The sequence below is a fragment of the Pituophis catenifer genome, unplaced genomic scaffold (assembly GCF_029215685.1).
Source record: "Pituophis catenifer annectens isolate HBS135680 unplaced genomic scaffold, rPitCat1.0.hap2 SCAF_6, whole genome shotgun sequence".
In the NCBI taxonomy this organism is placed as follows: Eukaryota; Metazoa; Chordata; class Lepidosauria; order Squamata; family Colubridae; genus Pituophis; species Pituophis catenifer.
In genome coordinates this window covers 5,220,475-5,247,188 of record NW_027256886.1, presented here as the reverse complement: position 1 = coordinate 5,247,188, position 26,714 = coordinate 5,220,475, and the positions used below count along the sequence as shown (strand labels likewise).

At 46.5% G+C, this 26,714-nt stretch overlaps 1 protein-coding gene and 2 non-coding genes across 9 annotated transcripts in view; all 3 read right to left on the bottom strand.

The window, feature by feature from the left end:
* The window catches only part of EIF4G1 (eukaryotic translation initiation factor 4 gamma 1), a 148,859-nt gene that overhangs the window by 31,515 nt on the left and 90,630 nt on the right, over positions 1–26,714 (bottom strand). For 5 of the 7 annotated variants that reach the window (XM_070945894.1, XM_070945900.1, XM_070945895.1 and 2 more), the window contains 10 exons: positions 18,070–18,912; positions 16,577–16,665; positions 14,435–14,618; positions 12,235–12,368; positions 9,780–9,899; positions 9,036–9,209; positions 5,849–6,046; positions 4,326–4,472; positions 2,839–3,075; positions 1,723–1,827 (listed from right to left, as the gene is read on the bottom strand). In XM_070945894.1, the coding sequence (XP_070801995.1) occupies positions 1,723–1,827; positions 2,839–3,075; positions 4,326–4,472; positions 5,849–6,046; positions 9,036–9,209; positions 9,780–9,899; positions 12,235–12,368; positions 14,435–14,618; positions 16,577–16,665; positions 18,070–18,912 (2,231 nt within the window). The remainder of the gene's footprint in view (positions 1–1,722; positions 1,828–2,838; positions 3,076–4,325; positions 4,473–5,848; positions 6,047–9,035; positions 9,210–9,779; positions 9,900–12,234; positions 12,369–14,434; positions 14,619–16,576; positions 16,666–18,069; positions 18,913–26,714) is intronic. The other 2 variants (XM_070945899.1, XM_070945898.1) reach the window with 2 other exon arrangements.
* On the bottom strand, positions 9,629–9,709 carry LOC139318908 (small nucleolar RNA SNORD66). Its single transcript, XR_011600559.1, has one exon. It is a non-coding gene; the product is annotated as a small nucleolar RNA SNORD66 (small nucleolar RNA).
* Positions 14,301–14,376, bottom strand: LOC139318906 (small nucleolar RNA SNORD66). The gene has a single exon (XR_011600557.1). It is a non-coding gene; the product is annotated as a small nucleolar RNA SNORD66 (small nucleolar RNA).

Here is a 26,714-nt window from a genome sequence, read left to right as displayed (position 1 = left end):
CTCTAGCCCACTTCTTTGCCCCAAAGAATGTTAATCTTGGCCCAAGAGTGGTCAAATTGGTGCCTGCTGCCACCACCCTTTCTCTTCACACTCTTATGTGTGTGCCTAGATCAGAGGTCGCCAAACTTGGTAACTTGAAGACTTGTGCACTCCCAGAATTCTTCAGCCAGCCATGCTATGCTAGCGGGGGAATTCTGGGAGTTGAAGTCCACTTTAAGAAAGTTAAGAAAGTTGGTCGGGTTGAGACACAGCGGTATCAGTGATAGGTAATATAATAACAGAGTTGGAAGGGACCTTGGGGGTCTTCTAGTCCAACCCCCTGCTTAGGCAGGAAACCCTACACCACTTCAGACTAATGATTATCCAATCTCTTCTTTAAAACTTCCAGTGTTGGAGCATTCACAACTTCTGGAGGCAAGTTGTTCCACTGATTAATTGTTCTAACTGTCAGGAAATTTCTCCTTAGTTCTAAGTTGCTTCTCTCCTTGATTAGTTTCCACCCATTGCTTCTTGTCCTGCCCTCAGGTGCTTTGGAGAATTGCTTGACTCCCTCTTCTTTGTGGCAGCCCCTGAGATATTGGAAGACTGCTATCATGTCTCCCCTAGTCCTTCTCTTCATTAAACTAAACATACTGAGTTCCTGCAACTGTTCTTCATATGTTTCAGCCTCCAGTCCCCTAATCTTCTTTGTTGCTCTTCTCTGCACTCTTTCTAGAGTCTCCACATCTTTTTTACATCGTGGCGACCAAAACTGGATGCAGTATTCCAAGTATGGCTTTACCAAGGCCTTATAAAGTGCCATTAACACTTCACGTGATCTTGATTCTATCCCTCTGTTTATGCAGCCCAGAACTGTGTTGGCTTTTTTTGGCAGTAATAATGATAGAAATAATAGAAATAGTGGTGATTTGAACTCGAAATGAATAGGAAAGCAGGAGAGAAGGTATTAACCTCTACCATTAAAAATTCCACTCTAGCACTGATGAGGTTACTAGTTTGGTTAATGAAGCGTCTGCAAGGAAACAACCAAGCTCAGAGGGCACCAAGGACCTCCAATTCCACACAGCTAGCCTTGGAAGGTAGAGGCTGGTACTTTATTTACCCAGGTGGCCTGTCCCAGAAAAGGGGAAAGGGATTATGGTGATACAATAGAATGCCAAGCGTTTAGAATAAGATCTTAGATTGTATGATAAAATATTGGCGATTTGATGTTTTTCTTTTTCTTTTTAAAGATGTAAATGGATGAAATTTGGAATCAAATTGGTTAAAGAAGTGTGGGCAATTGTACTTATCTAATACCGGACCAAACCTTTGCTCTTAAAAGATGTATTTTATGTTTAAAAACAAATAAAATATTTATATAAAAAAAAAGGTGGGGGGGAAGGGATTGGGGGAAAGGGGAAAGGGATAGGAGCCTGGATAGCTCAACAGACTAAAAGCCTGTTATTAACATTCAGCTGTCTGCAATTATTGTATGTTCGAATCTCCTCAGGCTCAAGGTTGACTCAGCCTTCCATCCTTTCTAAGGTAGGTAAATTGAGGACCCAGTTGTGGGGGCAATAAGCTGATTTTGTATAAATATACAAAAGTATGAAGGCTATTGCTTAACGCACTGTAAGCCGCCCTGAGTCTCCGGAGAAGGGCGGCATATAAATCTAATTAAAAAAATAATAATTGTCATCTAGCCCAGGGACCAAAACTGAGCTGCTACCTGCACCTTACCCGCCTGAGGTCAATCACATCCTGCAGCATGAACCGGATCCGCGAGGACGTTTTCTTCTCCTTAATTATTTTCTCCATCTGGTTGAAGTACTGATCCATTCGAGGCTGAAGAGCAAGAAATGAAGTTTGTTTTATTTATTCGGCGTTGTGACAGAAGAAATGAAACTGAGACGACACGATAGAAACAGGACAGGTTGTTCTCGAGTTACAACAGTTCCTTTAGTGACCGTTCCAAGTTACAACGGCACTGGAAAAAAGTGACCGATGATCGCTGCGAACCGGTAGTAAAGGTAAGTAGAACCCACTCCTGGTGTGGTGCCTTAAGTTAAGCAGAAAGCACAGCTCCACACCCATTTGCACCACTCGGGTGATCCTGAGGACATAAACAAACCCCCAAGTGGCCTCAGCGGCTCTCTAAAAGGATGCAAATGACCAGCTGTCTGCAAGGAGTATAAATCCTTCCATTCTCCACCATCCAGTCAGAGTGGAAGAAGCTCCTTGGATGAGAAGTGAAACGTCTTCAAAGAAAATAACCAGAAAGTTCAGTTGCCTCTTGAAAAAAGCATCTTTGGGACAACAGAATTGGAAGGGACCTTGGAGGTCTTCTAATCGAGTCCAAGCCCCTGCTCAGGTAGGAGACCCTAAACTATCCCAGACAAATGGCTCTCCATATTCTTCTTGAAAACTTCCAACAATGCAGCACCCACAAATTCAAGAGACAAGCAGTTCCACTGGTTAATTTTTTTCCCCTCACTGTCAGGAAATTTTCTGCTTAGTTCTAGATTGCTTCTCTCCTTGATTAGTTTCCATCCATTGCTTCTTGTCCTGCCCTCAGGTGCTTGGGAGGATAGGTTGACCTCCTCCTTCCTATGACAGCCCCTCAAATACTGGAAGACTGCTATCGTGTCACCCCTAATCCACAAATTACAAAAACTCCAAAACCAGGAAGTCTAGTTGCCTCTTGAAAAAAAAGCACCTTTGGGACAACCGCGATCTGGACGACTGAGGATCTCTAAAGATACCCAAGACGTCTGACCAACGCAAGGGGCATCTAATGCTCCTTAAAAGATAAGAGAACTGCTGCTTTCTCCCTTCCGCAGCAAAGGGGTGAAGTACCTTGGCCTTCTCAAAGTCCAGGTCTTTGCCGATCGTCGTGAGCAACCGACACAGACACTCCAGGGATTCCTCATCGTGGTTCTTCAGCAGCTTCACCACGCAGTCGTGCATGATGGCCTCCGTCAGCATCTTCAGCTTGAAGAGTTCCCCAATGAACTTGATGTTGCCAAGGGAGCGCCGGCGGGCTTTGTCCCTCGCATCATCCAGCTCCTCTTTTAGGCGCGTTTTCTCTTCAGGCTGCCGAACAAACAAGAGATTTATGATTCGACTGTGGATAAAATGACTTTTTAAAATTCTTAACTTAGAAACGATTCATTTCAGCCATTTTTAACAACCGTGCACGTCTAGAGAAATTGTGCATAAAATGAATGAGTTGTGGCCTGATAAGTTGTCCATTTGAGGCTGGTGAGATTCAAATCAATTCTCCTTTTTCCAACAGGAGACCTGTGAGCTTCAGCTCCGAGAGTCAGGATTTCTGCATTAAGCATCTCTAGTGACATATAGCAACTTCCTAACATACAATCAATACCAACGTAACCATACCTCTTACCTCCTCCCAATAGGAGGTGTGGCAGGCTTTCAGTCAAGTCACTTATCTGTCCAATCAAAGAAGCTCCTATCATTCCTTTCTGCCCAATAGAAATCCTTTCAGAAGGCCCTCAAAAGACTTGGCTATGCCATCAGGCCTGGAGTTGCAGCGACCCCGAGATATGCTTAGATGGCTCCGTTGTTGAGGACCCTATTTTTATCCTCTCTTCGCCTAGGGATTGCATGATTGTTGTTTTTTTTAATATCATTTATTCCTCAGTGTAGATTTTTGTAGATTTTATATCTGCTGTTTTTATATTTGCAGTTTTTATCTGATTGTTAAGTGCCTCCTAGTTGCTTTTGGTGAGATGGTGAGCTAAGCAAATTAGATGTGTGTGTGTGTGTGTGTGTGTGTGTGTGTGTGTGTGTGTGTGTGTGTGTGTGTGAGAGAGAGAGAGAGAGAGAGAGAGAGGGGGGGGAGAATGGGAGGGAGGGAGGGAAAGAAGAGAGCGAGAGAGAGAGAGAGAAAGAAAGTAAGATAGAGATAGATGAAATGATAGCTATAAATAAATGACAGAAATGATTGATAAGTGACAGATAATGATAGATAGAAAGAGAGACAGATGCTAGCTAGCTGATAAATGACAGGTGAATGATACGTGATATAGCTAGATGGATGGATGGATAGATAGATATAGACAGAGATAATGGGAGGAGGGAAGGGAGGGAGGGAGGGAGGGAGGGAGGGAGGGAGGGAGAGAGAGAGAGAGAGAGAGAGAGAGAGAGAGAGAGAGAGAGAGAAGAAAGAAAGAAAGAAAGAAAGAAAGAAAGAAAGAAAGAAAGAAAGAAAGAAAGAAAGAAAGAAAGAAAGAAAGAAAGATAAACAGAAGTCAAAAATGTCAGAATCTTTTAGGCCTTGGAACCCAAGTTCCAGAGACGTTATGTTCAAGCTCACTTACGGTAGCCGCTTCATCCATCTCCTTCTGCTTCTTCTCAAAAATCTCATCATCATCCTTGTCTTTCTCAAACTCTTTCTGGCAGCGGTTCAAGAGTACCTTGCGAAAGTTCACCATGACGGTAGGTTTATCAGTAGTGGGGACTTTTAGCTAAAGAAAAGACAGTTGAGGATCACCATGAGAAGACAGCCAGATAAGCTCGCCTAATACCCATTGGTCCAAGTACCATATACACCAGAAATTAATTATCTGGTCGCAATCCTATCACAATGTATGGTTTATGCCAGTGGTGAAATCCACATTTTTTTACTACCAGTTCTGTGGGTGTGGCTTGGTGGGCGTGATAGGGGAAGGATACTGCAAAATCTCCATTCCCTCCCCACTCCTGGGGGAAGGATATTGCAAAATCTCCATTCCCACCCCACTCAGAGGTGGTATTTGCCCGTTCTCCGAACTACTCAAAATTTTCGCTACTGGTTCTCCAGAACCTGTCAGAACCTGGTGGATTTCACCCCGGTTTATACAAATAGAACATTAACCTGTTTACTAAATGGGTCCATTTTTAGGGTTCCCAAATACACTGATATAGGTTAACGCTAGCCAAGCTTTACCTGTTGCGGTAGAGCCAACTAGGCTAGTGGCCTCCAAAGTTTCCGGCTTTGCGGACCCGGTGGGAGAGGGAGAGAGGGAATGGGTCCGTGCAAGCAGAGGGTGCCCGCAGGCTCAGCTCCATTTGTGTGACGGGCACGCGTGCTTGTCGCTCACACAATTGGAGCTGTGTGCACATGCGCTAACCTGCCACTTTCACATCCCAGTTCTGAACAGGCCACTGCCCAGTAGTAGGCCACGGACTTAGGGTTGGGGACCCCTGAACTGGATAACTTCTAGCAACTCGGTTATTGGGGACTTCCAAAATCTGGGAATGGACCTCCCCATTTACCTATAGTATCTAAGTCAGGATTTCCCAACCTTGGCCATTTTAAGATGTGTGGACTTCAACTCCCAGAATTCCCCAGCCAGCAGCTGGCTGGGGAATTCTGGGAGTTGAAGTCTACACATCTTAAAATGGCCAAGTTGGGAAACCCTGATCTAAGTGGAGATCCTATATGTGACAATTGGGCTACAACCACCAGCATCTCTACGCCCTATCCTGAAAGGCACTTCAATCCACTGCACACTAGAAAGGGAGGGTGTGTGGCGTAGGAGGCTAATGCCTCCTACTAAGGCAGCATTTAACATCCAGCTGCCTGCAATTACTGCGAGTTTCATTCTCACCAGGCTGAAGGTTGACTCAGCCTTCCATCCTTTCTAAGGTGGATAAAATGAGGACCCGGTTTGTGGGGGCAATAAGCTGAATTTGTATAAAATATACAAAAGTATGAAGGCTATTGCTTAGCGCCTTGTAAGCCGCCCTGAGTCTCCGGAGAAGGGCGGCATATAAAAATAAATAAAAATAAAAAATAATAATAATAAAAAAAAAAAACACCTGTGAGAATTGGTGGTCCTCGATTCCCTGGAGCACTTACCCCCATAAGGCAACGGCACATGTTGGCATAGGCAACAGAGAAGTTTGGCTCAGAGATGGCCTTCTCGAAGATGAGGTCAATGACGCCCTTGAGACGTTCTTCTGTGTCGATGGACAACTCCGTGACCTGCTTCATCAGCTGCTGGAACATCTGCGGTGTCAACTTGTTGAGAATGCTGCGCACACGTCGGAAGAGCTCCTGTGGGAAGAGGGCATAACAGTGTCGTTTCATTTGTCCCAAAGGTGCTTTTTCCAAAAAAGCAACTGGACTTCTTCCGTTTTTTCCCCCCCCCCTTTGAAAACGTTTCGCTTCTCCTCCAAGAAGTTTCTTTAGTTCTAACTGACTGGTGGGGAGTAGAAGGATTTATATTCTTTGCAGTCATCTGGGACTGAGAGTAGTCATGAAGCCATTTGAGTGTTTATCTGTATCCTCAAGAGTTCCCTGAATCAGAGGGTAAACAGAATCAGGTGGCAGCAGTGCCTCAGGTCGAAAGTCCATACAGAGAGTGGTAAGGACAGCCGAGAAGAGCATAGGAAGCTCGCTTCCCGTTATTCAGGATGCTGCTTATAAGAGCTATGTGCTTAGAGCTCAAAGCAATGTTAGAGTACCCCACACACCCACTTCATGGTCTGTTTCTGTTGCTCCCCTCTGGGAAGGCTGTTTTTGCCTTTCCCACACCCCCCCCCGGAGGCCATCCGGAGACCGGAAACAGCCCGTTTCCCGACTTCTGGTGGACCCAGAAGGCCTGAAAATCAGCTCTCCTGAGCACATTCACGCTGGAGCTGAGCTAGGGCAACGCTCGTGTACCTACAGATATGGCTCCGCGTATCACCTGTGGCACTCGTGCCATAGGTTCGCCATCACGGGTCTAGAATGTCGAGACATACAGGTAGTCCTCGAGTTATAACCATTTGTTTTGCAACAGTCTGAAGTTACAACGGCACTAAAAAAAAAGTGACTTATAACCAACCAGTCCTTACAACTGTTGCAGCAGCCCCAGGGTCATGTGATCAAAATTTGGGTGCTTGGCAACCAGCATGTATTTATGATGGTTGCACCAACCCAGGGTCTTGTAATCACCATTTGTGACCTTCCCAGATCAGTAAAATCATCTGTTTAACAACGGTGTGATTCCCTGAACTGCAGTGATTTGCTTAAAGACCATGGCAGGAAAGGTCATAAATTTCAGGCGCAATTTATTTAGTAAACCACCTTACATAGCAATGGAAATTCAGGGTCTCAATTCAGTTCTGTCTGCAGAGATAGTCCCCGACTTACGACTACAATTGAGCCCAGGATTTATGTTGCTAAGTGAGAAATTTGTTAAGTGAGTTTTGCCCCATCTTACGACTTTTCTTACCACATTTGTTAAATGAATCACTGCGGTTGTTAAAATTAGGAACAGGTTTGTTAAGTGGACCTGGCTTCCCCGTTGACTTTGCTTGTCAGAAGGTCACAAAAGGGGATCACGGGACACAGCAAAGGTCATAAGTATGAACCAGTTGTCAAGCTTCTGAATGTAAATCACCTGACCATGAGGATGCTGCGACGGTCGCGCGAAAAATGGTCATCGGCCACTTTTTTCAGTGCTGTTGTAACTTTGAACGGTCACTAAATGGACCGTTGTTAAGTCGAGGACTACCTGAATATGTGTTGTGGCCTGTCAGCGGCCTGTGCAGATTGTAGCTGATTCGGACAGCGAGGAGGCTGGTGTGGTGCTGTGCCAGCAGCCTGTGCAGCTGGCACTTGAATCAGACAATGAGGAGGCTGGAGAAGATGTGGTGCCAGAGGCAGGGATTCAGCCAGGGCCTTCAGAACCTCCAGAAGCTTCCATGGGTGAAGAGGAAGAGCCTCTTCTCAATGCACGGGCGCGCAGAGCTGCCAAAAGGCAGGAGTGGCTCCTCAGGAGGAGGTCTCCTCGAGAGTAAGGCTTGGGGCTAATTGGCCACTCCCTTAGCCCATTTAAGGAAGAACACCGACTGAAGCAATTTGTAGGGAACAACTTTAGTTCATTCTCCTTCGCGTCTGGATTCTCTGCAAATTGCTTCTGGGCTTTCTGCCAACCTTAGTAAGATTGTGATTACTTTATCTTTGGTTTCTTGTAGGCTGTTAAGAAAGTTTATTAACAGCCTTCGTTTTGAAAAAGACTGAGTTATTTTAGTAAATTAAGTGTTGTACAAACTGTGTGTGTGCTGTGTTCTTTGGGATCCGTAGCTGGAGCAGAACAATATGATTGTATGGGCTGTAAGCAAGAAGGCAGCCCAGCAGCTACATCGGAATGCTGGATTTGTGTTCAGGGAGCGTTCACATTTGTGTGTCCTACCTCCTTCCTGCTGTCTTCCTGTTGGGAGCTACAATCCAACTTCCTAAGTCTAATTTCTTCCAATTTTCAGCCATGGTTTACTCATGTCACCCTCGGGCAGCACATCTCAAACCTTCTTTCTCCTCGACCCACTTGGGAAACCAACTCCCAAAAGAGAACAGGCTATCTTTGCACATCTTCTGTGATCTTATCTTTAGAACCCTTCAGAGAGCAAGTGTAAACCAAGAGTTGACTTTCCTAAACCAAAATCTCTGCAATCCAAAATGGCAGTCTAAAGAGCCCCCACTCCGGGGGGGAGCTAGCAAGAAGGAGATAAAAGCTCTAGAACAGATTCAGCTGCAACAAGAGGGCGCAAAGTCCATGAGAGAGGCAACCTGGAATTATTCCTGACTGTGAGGACAATTAATCCATGGAACGGGGTTGACTCCAGAGATTGTGGGTGCTCCATCACTGGAGGCTTTTAAGAAAAAACTGGACAACCACCTGTCTGAAATGGTATATTACCATGTGGCACGCAGCGTCCTCTGTGGGCAATGCGAGCCGTCGCCCCAGTTCAGCTCCGTTGCACGTGTGAGCTTCCTGCCAGTCAGCTAGTTGTGTCTGCCTTGCATGCGTGGGCCGTGACTGCATGCATGGGGGGGTGCATGTGGGGGCCATGTGTACATGCGTGGGGTGCATGTGCAGGGGCTGCAAGCGTATTGCATTTTGGGGATTCGCGTGCACACGCGCTTTGGTCACTCGGTCCGGAAAAGCTTAGCCATCACTGGTATAGTGTCTCCTGTTTGAGTAGGGGGTTGGATTAGAAGACCTCCAAGGTCCCTTCCAGCTCGATTATGATTGATTGACTGATTGATTGATGCTTACCTGAGTTTTTATGTTCTCAGGATCTTCTACTTCAGTGGCCCGCTTGCTGCTGGGTTTCCAAGCCTTCTCAGCCTTGTTCAACTTGACATCTTCATTCAAAGAGACCGTGGCAATAATTTTCCGAGGCTCCTTCCGCAGGCTTTGCTGGGAACGCCGTTGTCCTGGCCCAGGCGGCTGTGATGCAGGACAGGAAGAGAGAAGGTGGGAAGGAAGGAGAGAGGGAGCGAGAGGGAGAGAAAGGGGAGGGAGCAAGAGAGAGAAAGGGAGGGAGCGAGAGGGAGAAAAGGAGGGAGAGAGAGAGAGGGAGGGAGAGAGAGAGAGAGAAAGGGAGGGAGCGAGAGGGAGAAAAGGAGGGAGAGGGAGGGAACGAGAGGGAGAAAAGGAGGGAGAGGGAGGGAGAGAGGAGAGAGGGAGGGAGGGAGAGAGAGGGAGGGAGGGAGAGAGAGAGAGAGAGAGAGAGGGAGGGAGGGAGGGAGGGAGGGAGAGATAGATTTTACAAACATTGTCGAAACAAGCATGCTAAACAGAAGTCTGGGCTCCATAGTTGGAAGCTGTTCTTCCACCCCAGCCGTGTTTGGGTACAACAATGTGGGCTGCCAGATCAGTTCCTCAGTTCCATCACAGAGCATCAGTGGCCCAGACACGATGGCACAAATTCGGAGTTCATCATGCAGACCCAAGAGGGCAGGAAACATCTCACCAGGGTTAAGGTCTCAAAAAAAAAAACAAAAAAAAAAACCATACCGGCCCACGGTTGGGTGGGGTTGAACGGCCCAGATTGGCGAACGAGGGCGTGAAGTCTGGTCCACAGTTCATCGTGCTCAAACGTACAGGGTCCAGGGGACGCAGGGGCATCTTATTCACCTGGAAGCCAAAAAGCAGGAAAATTTAACATCAAAGGTCTGTGGTTTGCAAAAAGGGTGGATTGCCTATTAACCGTGTCTCAAACTCTGTGACTTCAAAAGAACTGCAGATCGTCACAACTTTCTGGGACAGACCATAGCAGACTCTTCATTATCCCAGCGTCCCAAGGGGCTGCATTTAACGGATTGGGTTGCCTAGAACTGGAATGGGGCATTTTTTCCTTGGTCAGAGTCCACCATTCGCTTCCTGGCTCAGCTAAGAGCTGTGCATGACTGTTTCCTAGTTTTTGGAGGAGGATTTAATTTTGTTATTTACCTGCATCCCGCCTTTATTATTTTTAGAAACAACTCCAGGCAGAACAACAACACAACGTACCTTCCTCTTCATTTCCTCACCCCCCACACACAACAACAATCCTGTGAAGTGGGTTGGGCTGAGTGTGTGACTGGCCAAAAGTCACTCAGCCAGTTTTCATGCCTATGGCAAGGCTAGAACTCAACAGCTCCTGGTGATTGGGCCAAAATCACCCTGCCGGCTTTCCATGCCTAAGACACAACTGGAACTCCCCGTCTCCTGGAAATTGGCCCACAAGTCCCCCAGCCGGCTTTCATGCCTACGGCAAGACTAGAACTCACAGTCTCCTTGTGATTGACCCAAAGTCACCCAGCTGGCTTTAATGTCTAAGACAGGACTAAAAGGGGCTCTCAGGGGCTGCCACAAAGAAGAGGGAGTCAAGCTATTCTCCAAAGCACCTGACCCCGTTTATGTGGCACTAGGGATTCGAACCACTGAACTGATGACCTTTCCATCGACAAGCTCAGCGTCTTAGTCACTGAGCCACCGCATTTGGTCGCCACGATGTAAAAAAGATGTGGAGACTCCAGAAAGAGTGCAGAGAAGAGCAACAAAAATGATTAGGGGACTGGAGGCTAAAACATATGAAGAACGGTTGCAGGAACCGGGTTTGTCTAGTTTAATGAAAAGAAGGACTAGGGGAGACATGATAGCAGTTTTCCAATATCTCAGGGGCTGCCACAAAGAAGAGGGGGTCTAAGCTATTCTCTGAAGCACCTGAAAGCAGGACAAGAAGCAATGGGTGGAAACTAACCAAGGAGAGAAGCAACTTAGAACTAAGGAGAAATTTCCTGACTGTGAGAACAATTAACCAGTGGAACAACTTGTCTCTAGAAGTTGTGAATGCTCCAACACTGGAAGTTTTTAAGAAGATGTTGGAGAACCATTTGTCTGAAGTGGTTATAGGGTTTCCTGCCTAAGCAGGGGGTTGGACTAGAAGACCTCCAAGGTCCCTTCCAACTCTGTTATTCTATTCTATCCTAAAACTCACAGTCTCTTGCTCTACTGTTGTGTAGAGCAAGTGGTGTTTTTACCACTAGACCAAATTGGCTCTTTAATGGGCATGGGAAATCTCTGGAGGGCACACTGCTCCCATTTTGACTGGCAATCCTAACTGCTGAATTCAGAGGTTAGAGCACAAACCGACCGAACGTCAGTGAGGGATTGAGGGATGGTTTTGGGGAGGGAGGGAAAGACCCCGGAAGTTGGGACATAACCACGGAAACAGAAGCAATAGGCCTTCTGGATTTGTCTTTCTACCAATCTGAACCTTCTCTGAGGGGAAGAAAAAAAAAAAACAGTGGAAAGAAAAATGACATGTCCAAAAGTCAATAACCATTTTGGTGGTGGTTGTCATAGAGAGAGAGAGGGAGAGAGAGAGAGAGAGGAGAGGGAGAGGGAGCAGGAGAGAGAGAGAGAGAGGAGAGGGAGAGAGGAGAGGGAGAGGAGAGGAGAGGGAGCGGGAGAGAGAGAGAGAGAGAGAGAGAGAGGAGAGGGAGAGGGAGAGAGAGAGGAGAGAGGGAGCGGGAGAGAGAGAGAGAGAGGGGAGAGGGAGAGAGAGGGAGGAGAGAGGGAGCGGGAGAGAGAGAGAGAGAGAGGAGAGGGAGAGGGAGAGAGAGAGAGAGAGAGGAGAGAGGGAGCAGGAGAGAGAGAGAGAGAGGAGAGGGAGAGAGGAGAGGGAGAGGAGAGGGAGCGGGAGAGAGAGAGAGAGAGAGAGGAGAGGGAGAGGGAGAGGGAGAGAGAGAGGAGAGAGGGAGCGGGAGAGAGAGAGAGAGAGGGGAGAGGGAGAGAGAGAGAGAGAGAGGAGAGAGGGAGCGGGGGAGAGAGAGAGAGAGAGAGGAGAGGGAGAGGGAGAGAGAGAGAGAGAGAGGAGAGAGGGAGCGGGAGAGAGAGAGAGAGAGAGAGGAGAGGGAGAGGGAGAGAGAGAGAGAGAGAGAGCATTCTGATGGACATCTGAGGAAAAGGAAGTGGAGGGACAGACCTTTTCCAAGACCACGTCGCTGATATGGGGCAATCCTTCCGGTTTTTGCATGCTGGCGAACATAAATTGAAACCCCAGCAGGAATTCCCGGTCGTATCTCTTCTTTTCTTCGGGGTTCAAGGGCTTCCACTGCTCTGTTAACGGAAAGAAAACAAGAGAGCACAAAGGCTGAAAATCGGAGCATCTTTCAAGTAGTTTACTAGATCGGCAGCCCCCAACTTTTCGGGCACCAGGGACCGGTTCTGTGGAGTGAGTTTTTTTTCCCATAGACCTGAGGGCGCATGGTTTCACGTGCTGCCTGCATCCCGCGGACGGGGCTCCGCTTGTTTGCATGGCCAGTGTTTTTCAACCATGATCACTTTCAAATGTGTGGACTCCCAACTCCCAGAATTCCCCAGCCAGCCATGCTGGCTGGGGAATTCTGGGAGTTGCGAGTCCACAGATCTTAAAAGTTGCTGAGGTTGAGATATAATGATCTAGATGTTTGCTAGATTTAACACTCAAATGTGTTAACCGTGTTTCCCCGAAAATAAGACCCAATCAGATAATAAGCCCTAGTGGGATTTTTCAGGATGCTCATAATATAAACCCTACCCCAAAAATAAGCCCCAGTTTAAGATCGTCACGCAGACGGACGCATTTTTTTAAAAAAAATTGATTTATATGCCGCCCTTCTCCGGAGACTCAGGGCGGCTTACAATGCGTTAAGCAATAGCCTTCATCCTTTTGTATATTTATACAAAGTCAGTTTATTGCCCCCACAAACTGGGTCCTCAATTTACCTACCTTAGAAAGGATGGAGGGCTGAGTCAACCTTGAGCCTGGCGAGATTCGAACTTACAGGAATTGCAGACAGCTGGTGTTAATCACAATGCTATCAGTCTGCTGAGCCACCAGGCCCTTTAGTACCATATTTCCCCAAAACGACGCTATAGGGCACTGCATGTCGGAACAACTAGACACAAGGACAGTTCCCCTCCCCCATGCCATCACTCCGCTAAACAACTAATTCCCACAACACTGTCAAACTATCTAGAAAGGTAGTATTACCATCATTATTCTCATCTTCCCTATCTCATCTTCCTATGACTATAACTTTGTTATTTGTATCTTACGATTTATATTGTTTACTTAGTAGCCTAGTATCGCGTTTCCCCGAAAATAAGACCCTGTCTTATATAAAACCCTGGTTTTTTTGAACCCTGAAATAAGTGCTTGGCCTTATTTTCGAGGCGATCTTATTATTTTGGGGCGTGTGGAACAAGACGGGGCTCCTCTTGCCGTCTTACCTGATTTCCAGCTCTGTCTCCCTAACCCTAACCAGAGGAAATGGCGGGGACCAGGTGCACACATGTTTAAATATTTTCGGGGAGGTCTTATTTTCCAGGGATGTCTTATTTTCGGGGAAACACGGTATGATTTATGTTGCTTGCTTATTTAGTATCCACGACTATCACTATACGACTACACTATGTTGTATCTAATGTGTTATGACAACATTATTTTTACAATGACTACAATAATGATCTATCACTATTGTTGTATGTACACCGAGAGCTTATGCACCAGAGACAAATTCCTTGTGTGTCTAATCACACTTGCACAATAAAGAATTTTAATTCTAATTAAGACCTAACTGGAAAATAAGCCCTAATTTGTCTTTTGGAGCAAAAATTGACATAAGAACCCGGTCTTATTTTCAGGGAAATACGGGTATGTAATGGCAAAAAAAGTCCTGTGAATCCATGGCCTTGGTAGCACAGTGATTTAAGGCACCCTGTTATTAAGCTGGTTATTAAGACCAGCTGCCCGCAATTACTGCAGGTTCGAATCTCGCCAGGCTCAAGGTTGACTCAGCCTTCCATCCTTTCTAAGGTAGGTAAAATGAGGACCCAGATTGTGGGGGCAATAAGCTGACTTTGTACAAATATACAGAAGGATGAAGGCTATTGCTGAGCACATTGTAAGCTGCCCTGAGTCTCCGGAGAAGGGCGGCATATAAATCAAATTAAAAAAAAAAAATGGCAGTACTCTAAGAAAAGCCAACCAGTCCTTGGGTAATGAGTCTGCTCAGATCCTCAGTTCCATCAGCGTTATCAGTGGCCCAGACACGATGGCTCAAAAAGGAGGTCATCACAGAAGGCTCAATGGGAAGTTCCCCCCCCCCCAATCTTTCCCAAATTGTAAGTGCGGCTCAGACCTGGCTCACCTTCCTTGTAGCGGTACTTTTGATCCGCTTGCTTGACCTTCTCGGGATCCATCTTATCCTCCTTCTGTTCCCACGACTCCTCAGGTTCCTCCTGGGAGCGAGCTGGGACAGGTTCCTCAGGCTCCGGGGCTGGCACTGGGGGGTTGTTCTCAGTCTCAGAGCCCCCCTCGCTGACCTAAGAGGAAAGGAAAGCCGAAGAGATCCTATAAAGGACAGAACTAAGTAGCAACGAACGCCTCTCTCTCTGCAGGAGGAGGTGTGTTTATCCTGCACCTCCAAGCTCAAAAAACAAAACTGGTGCTTTCTTCAACAGGACAATGACAACGGAAGCCCACAAGGTTCACATGCAGCTCATGACTTCAAAAGCACTGTGATAGATGGATGGATGGTGATAAAATGATAGACAGACAGACATATATGATAGATAATTATAGATAGGATAGAGATAATGATAGATAGACAGGTGGATAGATGGATAGACAGATAGATTAGAGATAGATACTGTATTTTTCGGAGTATAAGACGGACCTTTTTCCCCCCAAAAAAGAGGGTGAAAATCTAGGTGCATCTTATACTCCAAATGTAGCACCGCCCATCTTCTCAAACGGAGGTTTCAGAGGCTGAAAAAAGCATCAGAAACGAAGCTTCAGAAAAGAAAAGCCCCCAAACAGAGCTTCAGAGGCTTTTTTTTCTGAAGCTGTTTCGGAGGCTTTCAGAGGTAGACAAAAAAAGCAAAAAAAAAAAAGCAAGCCACAGAGGCCGATCCACCTGCCAATCAGCTTTTTTCTTATATTCCTCCCCAAAAACTAAGGTGCGTCTTATACTCCAGTGTGTCTTATACTCCAAAAAATACGGTATATAGAGATGATAGAGAGATAGACATAAAGTGTGTGTGTGTGTGTGTGTGTGTGTAATTCTTGGTCTTGCTCATCCTTCTTCCCTTAACAATTGTGGCAGGAAACGCTGTAAAATGGGGCAAAACTCACTGAACTCACTGAGTTTGGCTCAGTTGTGGACTACCTACATTGCTTTCTATCCTAACAAAAGCATACAAGATCCAATTAGTTGAACCTGCAGGATGCTTAGAAGAGGACTCCTAAGTAGAGCGGAACTGATGGGCCTACAAAATAAGTGACCATAGCTTACACAGAGATTTCTAAAAACAACAGCTGTGTTATGTGTATAGATAAACATTCATACGCCCACCCAAGAATGGCACAAACATTTAACTACGGTACGATGGAAAACAGAGAAGAAGGAAGTTAAAAAAGGGATAAATGTGGCACTGAACTCCCTTCCTCTGATCCCTACAAATTCTGTTCCGTGGGCATCTTTTGGCATCTGAGGTTTTTCATCATGAAAAGTGAGCTTCTCAGAATGCTGAAATCTGAAGCCAGTGTTACGGGGCGGGCCTGTGATGGAGCAGGGGTAGTCAGACAATCTAAATCCTAATGAATGCCCTCCAAAGATTACTTTAAAAACCACAATGAATTTAAGCGCCTTGGCAACAGCCAGGCACATACCAAATTCCATGTTACCCTTTGTCACCGGCAAGGAAATGTCATTTCTGTTACAGGCTGGCTGGGGAATTCTGGGAGCTGAAGCCCAGTCATCTTAAGAGTTATGAAGGTTCAGAAACATTGCGTTACTCATTGCATTAATCATTAACGTACTTTTCGGAGTATAAGACTCACTTTCTCCCCCACCCAAAAGAGGATGGAAATGTTGGTGCGTCTTATACACCAAATACAGCCATTTTTGGGCCCCGAAACCCTACCCTGTGCATCCCGTTTTTGCAAAAAACAGGCCTGTTTTTCATGAAAACAGGGCACGCAGAGAGTTTAGGAGGCCTGCAGAGTGCTCCTGGAGGCCAGGGAGGGCAAAAACGCTCCTGTTTTTGCAAAAAATGGACCCACTTTTTACCTCCCAAACCCCCATGCATCGTGTTTTTGCCCTCCCCGGACCCCAGGAATACTCTGCAGGCCTCCCAAACCCTCTGAGCATCCCATTTTTTCAAAAACAGGACGCACAGAGGGTTTGGTAGGCCTGCAGAGTGCTCCTGGGGCACGGTGCATTTTATAGTCCGAAAAATACGGTAATTAATTTCCCCCTGGTAATGTGTAGGCTACTCACCTCTTTGAACGCATCCAGCAAATCTCCAACGGCTTCCTTCTTGTTCAGATCCTTCAACTTTCGCTTCCTCTTTGGCACCGATACGGCTACTAGGGAATTATACAGAGGGATGGAGAGGCACATGAGCTACGGAAAAGTCCAGATTAACGGGGAAAGACACTCCAGGCAACAAATAAGAAGTTAGTGAGAAGTCATGCTCTCAAGCCATTTTCCAGGGGTTAGAAAAAGAAGCCTAACTCATGGCAGAGATAAGAGGACGTTGCATCCCAGGAAGAAGCTGTAGCATCTATTTGGGATATTTTGGGACAACAGCCCTTGAGCCTGTTAGAAGATCGAAAGGGACCAAGGCAGCAAAGGCAGAAGTGCCTAAATGCTCTGAAGACAATAAATTCCTTGGTGTACAGGAAATACCACCCAGAAAAGAGAATATTTGTAACTGTTGTGGCCCGCTGGCAGCAGATTCGGATAGTGAGGAGGTTTCGGAGGAACATGGGCCAGTCCTGGAGTCTGTGGAAGGCTCTGATGAGGGCTCTGCGTCAGAGGCAGAGAGGGGGCCAGAGCCGTCTGACAGGTATCAACTACCTTTGGAGTCAGACATCAGTGAGGCAGACAAACAGCTGGATCCTGTTCCCAGTGTGCACATGCACAGAGCTGCCAGATGAAGGGAACAGCTAAAGAACAAGGGTCGACTTGGGAGTAAGGCCACAGGTGGATGATGAATGGCCCCTCCCAGAGGAAATAAAAGAGGAGCGAAAGGGGAGTGGAGTTTGCAGGAGACAATTAGTTCATTTCTGCATTCTTGCCACGTATTGCGGCCTCTGAAAGATATCGGCCTGGCCACTCTCCAAGCATGGTAAAGGTCGGTAATTGTGAACTAATCTTGAAAGACTGTGGGAGAGGAAAGACTTTGCTGGAGAGGAATTCACTGTAAATTAAATAAAAGGGGTTTATCAGGACAAGGCTTCGTGCTGCTGGGGAAGCCTAGATCAGAACAGTAACTCAGGATTAAACAGGGGGGTCCTCTGAATTTGGATGCTTTCTTGCAGACGTTTCATTACCCAACTATGTAACTTTATCAGTTCTAGAAGGAAGTGGGCTTTGCTCTCAGTTTATAGACAGTAGCTTGCCCTGCTGGTGTTGGTAGAGGTGTAGTTTTTCTCCTTGTAGTTTGTACTTCTCCAGCAATCAACATGTAGATAAGCAGGGATTAACACCAGACAAAAGAAGCAAAAACAATAATCGAGGAACTAACAAGGGAAAAAAAAAAACTACACTTCCATCAATACCGGCAGGGCAAGCTACTAAACTGAGAACAAACCCCACTCCTTACTAGCACTGATGATGTTACCTCGTTTGGCTAATGAGATGTCTGCAGGAAAACAGCCAAGCTCGGAGAGCACCAAGGACCCCCCCGCCCCCCTCATTCTGCAAATCACCAGACTTCTTAAAGATTGCATCCGGGTGGGGATGGAAAACGTGCTATGGATACTCACCTTGCGTCGTCACTTCCGTGGTCTCCAAGGGTGCAGCCACCGGTTCGGCAATCTGCTCCGGGACCTCGACCGTCTCCTCCACTTCCTCCTCTGGCTCCGCCTCCTCTTCTACAGCAGGCGCGGCCGCTGGGACAATCACCTCCTCGGGCTTCACCTCTTCGGGTTCAGAGATGGGGCTGATATCCGATTCGGGCTGTTCCTCCGGCTCTTCGGCCTCTATTTTCTCTGGGGTCTCAAGCCCTGCAGGGATTGCCTGCTCTTCCGGCTGAGCAATGGGGGATTCCATGGCCGGTTCTGGCTCGCACGGGGGCACCTCGGGCGTTGCCTCCAGCAGCTCCTCCTCTAAGACCCCATTCGACTCGACGGCCTCCCCTTCGGCCACCTCCTCCAGCGGAGGAGAAGGAGTGGGAGGGGCGCACAGCAGCGTTACGGGAGGCTCCTCGGGTTGAACAGCCTCCGGTTGGGTAACCACCACCGTCTCTTCTGCTACCACCTCTTCGTCCACCTGTGTTTCTGGGGGCGGCTGGGAAGGAATCTCCAAAACAGGGCTAGCAGCGACCTCTTCCTGAGGTTCTGTGTCCAAAACAAAGGACTCCGGAGGGGGCACAAGCCCTCCTGGCACTGTAGTGGTGGTACTAACGGGCTCGAGGATGTCTTCAGGGACCTCCAGCAGCTCCTCTCTAGTGTCCACGGCAACAGGGCTCTCTGGGCGCACCAGCGTCACAGTGGCCGGCTGCACAGGCTCCACCTCGGTTAGGGGCGGAGGGGGAGATGGGGAAGCCGATTTACTAGTCTCCAAGGATACCGGTTTACTTACTACTGGGCCGGTCTTGGAACGGTCATCTGGTGGGAAAGAGAAAGAAAAAGGGGGTTGAGTCCTCCAAAACACAACAATTTATTTTTGTTTAGAAAATGGCGGTTCTTATAAATAGCAGTTAGCAATAGCAAGTACCGTTCCATTTTACAGCACTCTCGAAACAGTTTGCAGTGTCAGCCTATTGCCCCCAACAATCTGGCTCCCCATTTTACCGACGTCGGAAAGGTGGAAGGCTGAGTCAAACTTTGAGCTGGTCAGGATCGAACTCCTGACTGGGCAGAATCAGCCTGCAATACTGTATTCTCTTCTAAGTCTTAACAGCAGCTCCTGAAGTAATATCATGTTTTCCCGAAAATAAGACCCTGTCTTATTTTTATTTTTTTTTGAATTCTGAAATAAGTGCTTGGCCTTAGTTTCAGAGAGGTCTTATTATTTTGGGGTCATGGAGCAAGACGGGGCTCCTCTTACCTGAATTCCAGCTCTGTCTCCCTAACCTTAACCAGATGAAATTTATTTATTTATTTATTTATTATATTTCTATACCGCCTTTCTCCCGTAGGACTCAAGGCGGTGTACAGTCAAGAAAAATATAGAAACACAAACATCATAAAATTGCTAATTAAAATTATTACTTAGTTTGGTCAATTAAATAAAACCCAGAATTAGATAACATTTAAAAAATCATTCACATGTTCATATGTTTAGCCCCGCCTTGAGGGAACGGCGGAAAGCACGGAGATCAGGGATATTCCGTATCTCCGGGGGCAGTTCATTCCACAGGGCTGGGGCTCCCACAGAGAAGGCCCTCTCCCTGGGAGTCGCCAGTCGACATAATTTGACTGACGGTACCCTGAGTAGTCCCTCCCTGTGAGAACGAACTGGTCGGTGGGAGGCTATTGGTGGCAAAAGACGGTCTCGTAGGTACCCAGGTCCTAAGCCATGGAGCGCTTTAAAGGTGATAACTAACACCTTGAATCGCACCCGGAAGACCACCGGGAGCCAGTGCAGCTCGCGTAGGAGAGGTGTTACATGGGCGTAACGAGCTGCGCCCATAATCACCCGTGCGGCTACGTTCTGGACCAGTTGGAGCCTCCGGGTGCTTTTCAAGGGGAGCCCCATGTAGACAGCATTACAGTAGTCCATACGGGATTAAATGGCAGGGAGCGGCTGTACATGCATTTAAATATTTTTGGGGAGGGTTTAATTTTCAGGGCATGTCTTATTTTCGGGGAAACACTGTAGATCATTGTTGGCCTCACTGCTAAGGATGAACAGGAAGGATGGAGTTGGTACTAGAGAGCTAGGCTGTGATAGCAGCCTAAGAGGAGTGAGAGAATACAGCAGAGGCTCAGAGGAAAACTGGACTCGACTACAGGTAGTCCTCGACTTACGACCACAATTTGAGCCCAAAATTTATGTTGCTAAAATGAGACAGTTGTTAAGTGAGTTTTGATCCATTTTACGACCTTTCTTGCCACAGTCGTTGGGTGAATCGTCGCAGTTGTTAAGTTAGTGACACTGTTGTTAAGTGAATCGAGTTTCCCCGTTGACCTTGCTTGTTAGGTCGCAAAAGAGGATCACGTGACCCTGGGGATGCTGCAACCGTCTTAAGTGTGAAAAATGGGTCATAAGTCACTTTTTTCCAGCCATGCCGTAACTTTGAATGGTCACTAAATGAACTGTTGTAAGTCAAGGGCTACCTGTACAAGTAGCCCTCGACTTAACAACCACAATTGTTCGTTAAGTAACAAGAGTTTGACTAATTTAACAACTACACTGATTCACTTAACAGCTGTGGCGGGAAAGGTCATAAAACTGGGCGAAGCTCACTTAATAACTGTCTCGCTTAGCAACGGGAAATAGCAATAGCACTTAAGACTTATATACCACTTCACTGTGCTTTTACAGCCCTCTCTAAGGGGTTTTACAGAGTCAGCCTCTTGCCCCCAACAATCTGGGTCCTCATTTTACCCACCTCGGAAGGATGGAAGGCTGAATCAACCTTGAGCCTGGTGAGATTTGAAATGCCAAATTGCAGGCAGCCGGCAGGCAGCAGAAATAACCTGCAGTACTGCACTCTAACCACTGCGCCATGGTGCTCAGTATTTCTCACTCCTGTCTTGGCTGATCCATTTTAAAAGAGTCTGCCTCCTAGTGGCCATAGACTAGACAGCACATAGGATCTGTTTTGCATAGGTTGTCTGAACTGAGCTGATATCCATACATAGTTATCATACTACAGGTAGTCCATGATTTACAACAGTTCACTTAGTGACCATCCACAGTTACTACAGCAATGAAAAAAATGACTTATGACCTTTTGTCACAGTTATGACCTTCGCAGCATCCCCATGATCGTGTGAATGCTTGGCAGTTGTTTCATACTTACGACCGTCGCTGTGTCCCAAGGTTGTGTGAGCCCCTTTTGCGACCTTCTGACAAACAAAGTCAATGAGAAAGCCCGATTCACTTAACAACCATGTTGCTAATTTATCAGCTGCAGTGATTCACTTAACAAATGTGGCGAAAAAAAGGTCGTAAAATGAGGCAAAACTCACTTAACAAATGTCTTACTTAACAACAGAAATTTTGGGCTCAATTGTGGTCGTAGGTTAAGGACTACCTGTATTCCCTTTTGGACTGAATAATGCGAAACACAGCATAGAAAGGGGAGAAATAAAATTACTGTGTGAGGTAAAGAAACTCAGGCAAAAGAGCAAAAGAACGAAAAGAAAATACAGTTAATTACCCTATAAAAGGGAATATAGAGTTAATAAACCTATTTTACCTTTGTATTATTCACTATACCGTTCTTGTTTTTCTCAACCTTGCCAAACATATCCATGTAATATTTCAAACACTGCTTTTGATTTTTTTAACAAAAAATATATATGAGAAATTGGCTATGGCCAAATATCTCAGCAGTGGTGCCTTTTTAAGCCAGTGTAAAATGAAAAAGTGTAAAATGAAAAACGGGGATATCACGCCTGGAAGCCATCTTTTTCGTTGGATCATCAGGCCGGCCACATTTACTGCTGTGGGAAACTGGGAGGGGGGATTGTATGGATCAAGGGTGATATGTAGTCATAACAACATTCCTTTCTCAGAGAGTCAAGGCCATCTTGCCCTGCACTTGGATGGTTGGAACTGAGAGGCATCTCCAGTTGGGACGGTGCTTGGATTAGACCATGTGATGGACATGTGGGTGTTGGGCAGGGACTTTCCTTTGGGTGGGGAAAACCTGGAAGCTTTCAGATTTGGGTTTTCCCAGATGTGCCAATATGACATCTCTAATTCAATGCAACTTTGAGGAACTTCAATCCTCGGAGTCTTCTTTCGTTGGGGGTGTTACTTGGAACCCTGACAGGGGAGACATGATAGCAGTGTTCCAATATTTGAGGGGTTCCTACAAAGACGAGGGGGTCGACCTATTCTCCAAAGCACCAGAAGGCAAGACGAGAAACAACAGATGGAAACTAACCCAGGAGAGAAGCAACCTAGAACTAAGGAGAAATTTCCTGAGATGAGAACAATTAACCAGTGGAACAGCCTTCAGAAGTTGTGGGCACTTCATTACTGGAGATTTTTAAGAAGAGACTGGACAGACATTTATCCAAAGGGGTTTGGGGTTGGACTAGAACAGTGATGGCTAACCTTTTTGCCGTTGTGTGCCAAAAGTGGGGGGAGTGCGGGGGGTTTGCGTACGTGCGTGCCCACACCCATAATTCAATGCGCCCAGCACATGTACTGTGTAACCCCGTGCTCCCCGTTTTTGGCATGCGATGGCACAGTGGGCCCGGAAGACTCGTTTTTTTTGCCCTCCCCAGGCTTCAGAGGCTTTCTAGGAGCCTGGAGAGGGTGAAAACTGCCTTCCCACCCCCCCCCCCCCGGAGGGCCTCCAGAGGCCGGAAACAGCCCGTTTCCTGACTTCCGGTGGGCTGAAAATCAGGTGGCTGGTGCGTGCATGCGTGCTGGAGGTAAGCTAGGGCAACGCTCGCGTGCCCACAGATATGGCTCCGCGTGCCACCTGTGGCACCCGTGCCATAGGTTCGCCATCACGGAACTAGAAAATCTCCAAGGTCCCTTCACAATCTTATTATTCTAGGTTCTATGAACGTCCAACTACAGATAGTCAACTTACAACGGTTCATTTAGTGACCATCTGAAGTTACAACGGCACTGAAAAAAAATGACTGTTGGCCATTTTTCACACTTATGACCGTTGCAGCATCCCCATGGTCCTGTGATCCAACTTGATGCTTGGCAACTGATTCATATTTAGGATGGTTGCAGTATCCTGGAGTCATGCGATCATCTTTTGCGACCTTCTAACAAACAAAGACAATGGGGGAAGCCAGGTTCGCTTAATGACTGTGTTACTAATTGAACAACGGCAGTGATTCACTTAGCCAATGTGGCAAGGAAAGTCGTAAAATGGGACAAAACTCATTTCTCACTTGGCAACATAAATTCTGGGCTCTATTGTGCTCATAAATCAAGGACTATCTGTATATGAGATACACCAGTTACTCTCATTAGTAAGAAAAAATTGACTTCAAGTTACACATTCTTCCTATATAGCAGTGTTTCCCAAACTTGGCTATTTTAAGATGCATGGACTTCAACTCCCAGAATTCCCCAGCCAGTATGCCTGGTTGAGGAATAGTATGCCTGGTTGAGGAATTCTGGGAGTTGAAGTCCATACGTCTTCAAAGGGTCAAGTTTGGGAAACACTGCTATATAGATACAAAAGTTTGCCATAGATCCGTACGAGAACAGGAATGAATTCAAGCCAATATGCCGGAAAAAAACAAAAAACCCTGTGCCTTTCAGCTTTGTCCAATCAATTACATTTTGCATTGACTGGTGTCTACCCATTCTGCAAAAGAATGCATAGACTACTGATAAATGAGACACAAACAGGAGCCGAAGTTCCTGCTTTAAATATTGATGGCACTTAGGGAAGATACACCCCAGATTAAGAATGTGGCCTTTCAACTTTGAGAACTTGTTTTTCCAAAAAGCAACATTCCAAGCAAATTAATTTAATGTAATGTTAATACTTTAATATTAATTAACTTAATATTAATGTAATAAATTTTCCTAAACAAATATTTAGGAAAAAAAAAACAGTAGCCACCAAGCAACTGAATCAGTCATTGAAATTGCTCTGCAGTTGGATCAACTATGCAGTTCTTCTATTTATTTATTTATTTTTAATCTGTTTGCCAAGAATCCTAAAATGTACATCTTAAACAAAGCTTTCTTCTGACATTGGTTTAAAAACCAAACGCCATGGCAAACCTCTAAACCAGGGGTCGCCAAACTTGGCAACTTTAAGACTTGTGGACTTCAACTCCCAGAATTCCTCAACTTCTTTGGAAAAAGTTCAGAGAAGAACAACTAAAATGATCAAAGGCCTGGAGACTAAAACGTGTGAAGAACAGTTGCAGGATTTGGGTTTGGCTAGTCCCGTGATGGCAAACCTATGGCACGCGGAGCCATATTGGTGGGCACGTGAGTGTTGCCCTAGATCAGCTCCAGCGCGCATGTGCGCGCCGGCCAACTGATTTTCAGGCCTTCCGATCCCTCCGGAAGTTGGGAAACTGGCTGCTTTCGGACTCCGGAAGGCCTCCAGGGGAATGGGGAAGGCTGTTTTTGCCCTCCCCAGGCTCCTAGAAACCTCTGGAGCCTAGGGAGGGGGAAAAACGGGCCTACCGAGGCCACCATGCCATTGTGTGCCAAAAGCAGGGGGAAGTGTGGGGGGGATCACGTGCGCATGCGCGAGAGGGCAGGGCGCATTGAATAATGGATGTGGGCACCCGCACCTGCGACCCCCCACCTCAAACCCGCCTACCAGATTCATCCAATGTCCTTGGTCAACTCAACCATTGCAACAAAATCTGATGAATCTCGAGATCAAGCACCTGAAACAAATCAAGGCGATCGAGGAAGTTCCAAAAGACCAAATTCAAACCGGTTTTTATTCGATCTTTTTTCTGGTGCCAAAAAACTCAGGGGGTTGGAGGGGAATTCTGTATTTGAGGCAGCTGAATGTGAATGTTCTATACAGAAGATTCAAGATGCATTCACTAAAGTCAATTCTACAATGTGTAAGACAACGAGATCTCATGCAATCCATAGACCTCAAAGAAGCATATTTACATGTGCCCATCCACCCAAGGTACAGACAATACCTCAGGTTTGCATATGCGGACAAACACTTTCAGTACAGGGCAATGCCCTTTGGCCTTTCTTCTGCACCAAGAACATTTACGAAATTGTTAGCGGCAGTAGCGGCCAATCTCAGGTCTATCCCAATACGTCTAGTATGTTATCTGGACGACATTTTAATTTTGTCAACATCAAAGGATCAGGCATGTCGGGACAGAGAATTAGTTATCCAATCTCTACAAAACCACGGTTTTACAATCAATGGGGACAAAAGTCACTTATCACCGACAACTCGACTATTGCACCTAGATTCAGAACTGGGATTAGTTTACCTGTCTCCAGACAGACAAAACTCCCCCCCACTTTTGGCACACGAGGGCAAAAAGATTAGCCATCACTGGGCTAGTCTAAAGAAAATAAGAATTAGGGGTGACATGATAGCAGAATTCCAGTATTTGAGGGGCTGCCACAAAGAAGAACGGATCAACTTATTCTCCAAAGCGCCAGAAGGCAAGACAAGAAAAAAAAATGGATGGAAACTAATCAAAGAGAAAAGCATCCTGGAATTGAGGAGTAACTTCCTAACAGTGAGGACAATTCAACCAGTGAAACAGCTTGCCTTCAGATGTTGTGGGTGCTTCATTACTGGAGGTTTTTAAAAAGAGCCTAGACCAGTGATGGTGAACCTTTTTGGCATATGCTCATCTGGACTGAGACCAGGAATAGGAATTGTCCGGGGTCATGCATGCACCGGAGAATGAACTTGCGGTTTCTTCAGATTACTGCTGGCAGGTCTACAGGTTACTGCTGTGCATGCGCCAATCTGCTGGCGATTGCTGTACTTCCGGTTCCCAACGCGCACGTGGGCGCCGGCCAGCATGCGCACACGCCGATCAGCTGGCCAGCGCACATGCTCATGCTGGAGAATGGAAGAACAGCTCTTCCGATTTCCAGCACTGATGCATGCACAAAGGCCAGGTGACTGTCACGCATGCATATGTGCCAGAAACCCGGAAGAGGAATGGGCGACGTCACACGTGCCAGGTGACATGGCTCTGCGTGCCACTTTGGGCACGCGTGCCATAGGTTCGCCATCACGGGCCTAGACAGTCACTTATCTGGTATAGATTCTCCTGCTTGAGAAGGGAGCTGGACTAGAAGACCTCCAGCTCATTCTATTCTATTCTATTCTATTCTGTTCTGTTCTGTTCTGTTCTGTTCTGTTCTGTTCTGTTCTATTCTGCTCTATTCTACTCTACTCTACTCTACTCTACTCTACTCTACTCTACTCTACTCTACTCTACACTACACTACACTACACTACACTACACTACACTACACTACACTACACTACACTACACTACTCTACTCCCCTCCTTGAAGCCCACCAGTCTGAAACTTGCCATAATGGAGATTGCTGCTCTAAACCACAAAAGAAAGCTGAATTCCATCACCAGTAATTTAATTAGCAACGTCTTCCAGAGTTACTTCCCATGCTCTGCTGAAGTCTGATCCATGGGCAAACCACCTCCTTGAGTTTCCAGATGGGACCAAGAATCCCGGGATAGGATTCAGGATTATATCGTACAGACAGTTCTCGATTTACAACCGCAATCGAGCCCCAAATTTCTGTGGCTGAGACATTTGTTAAGTG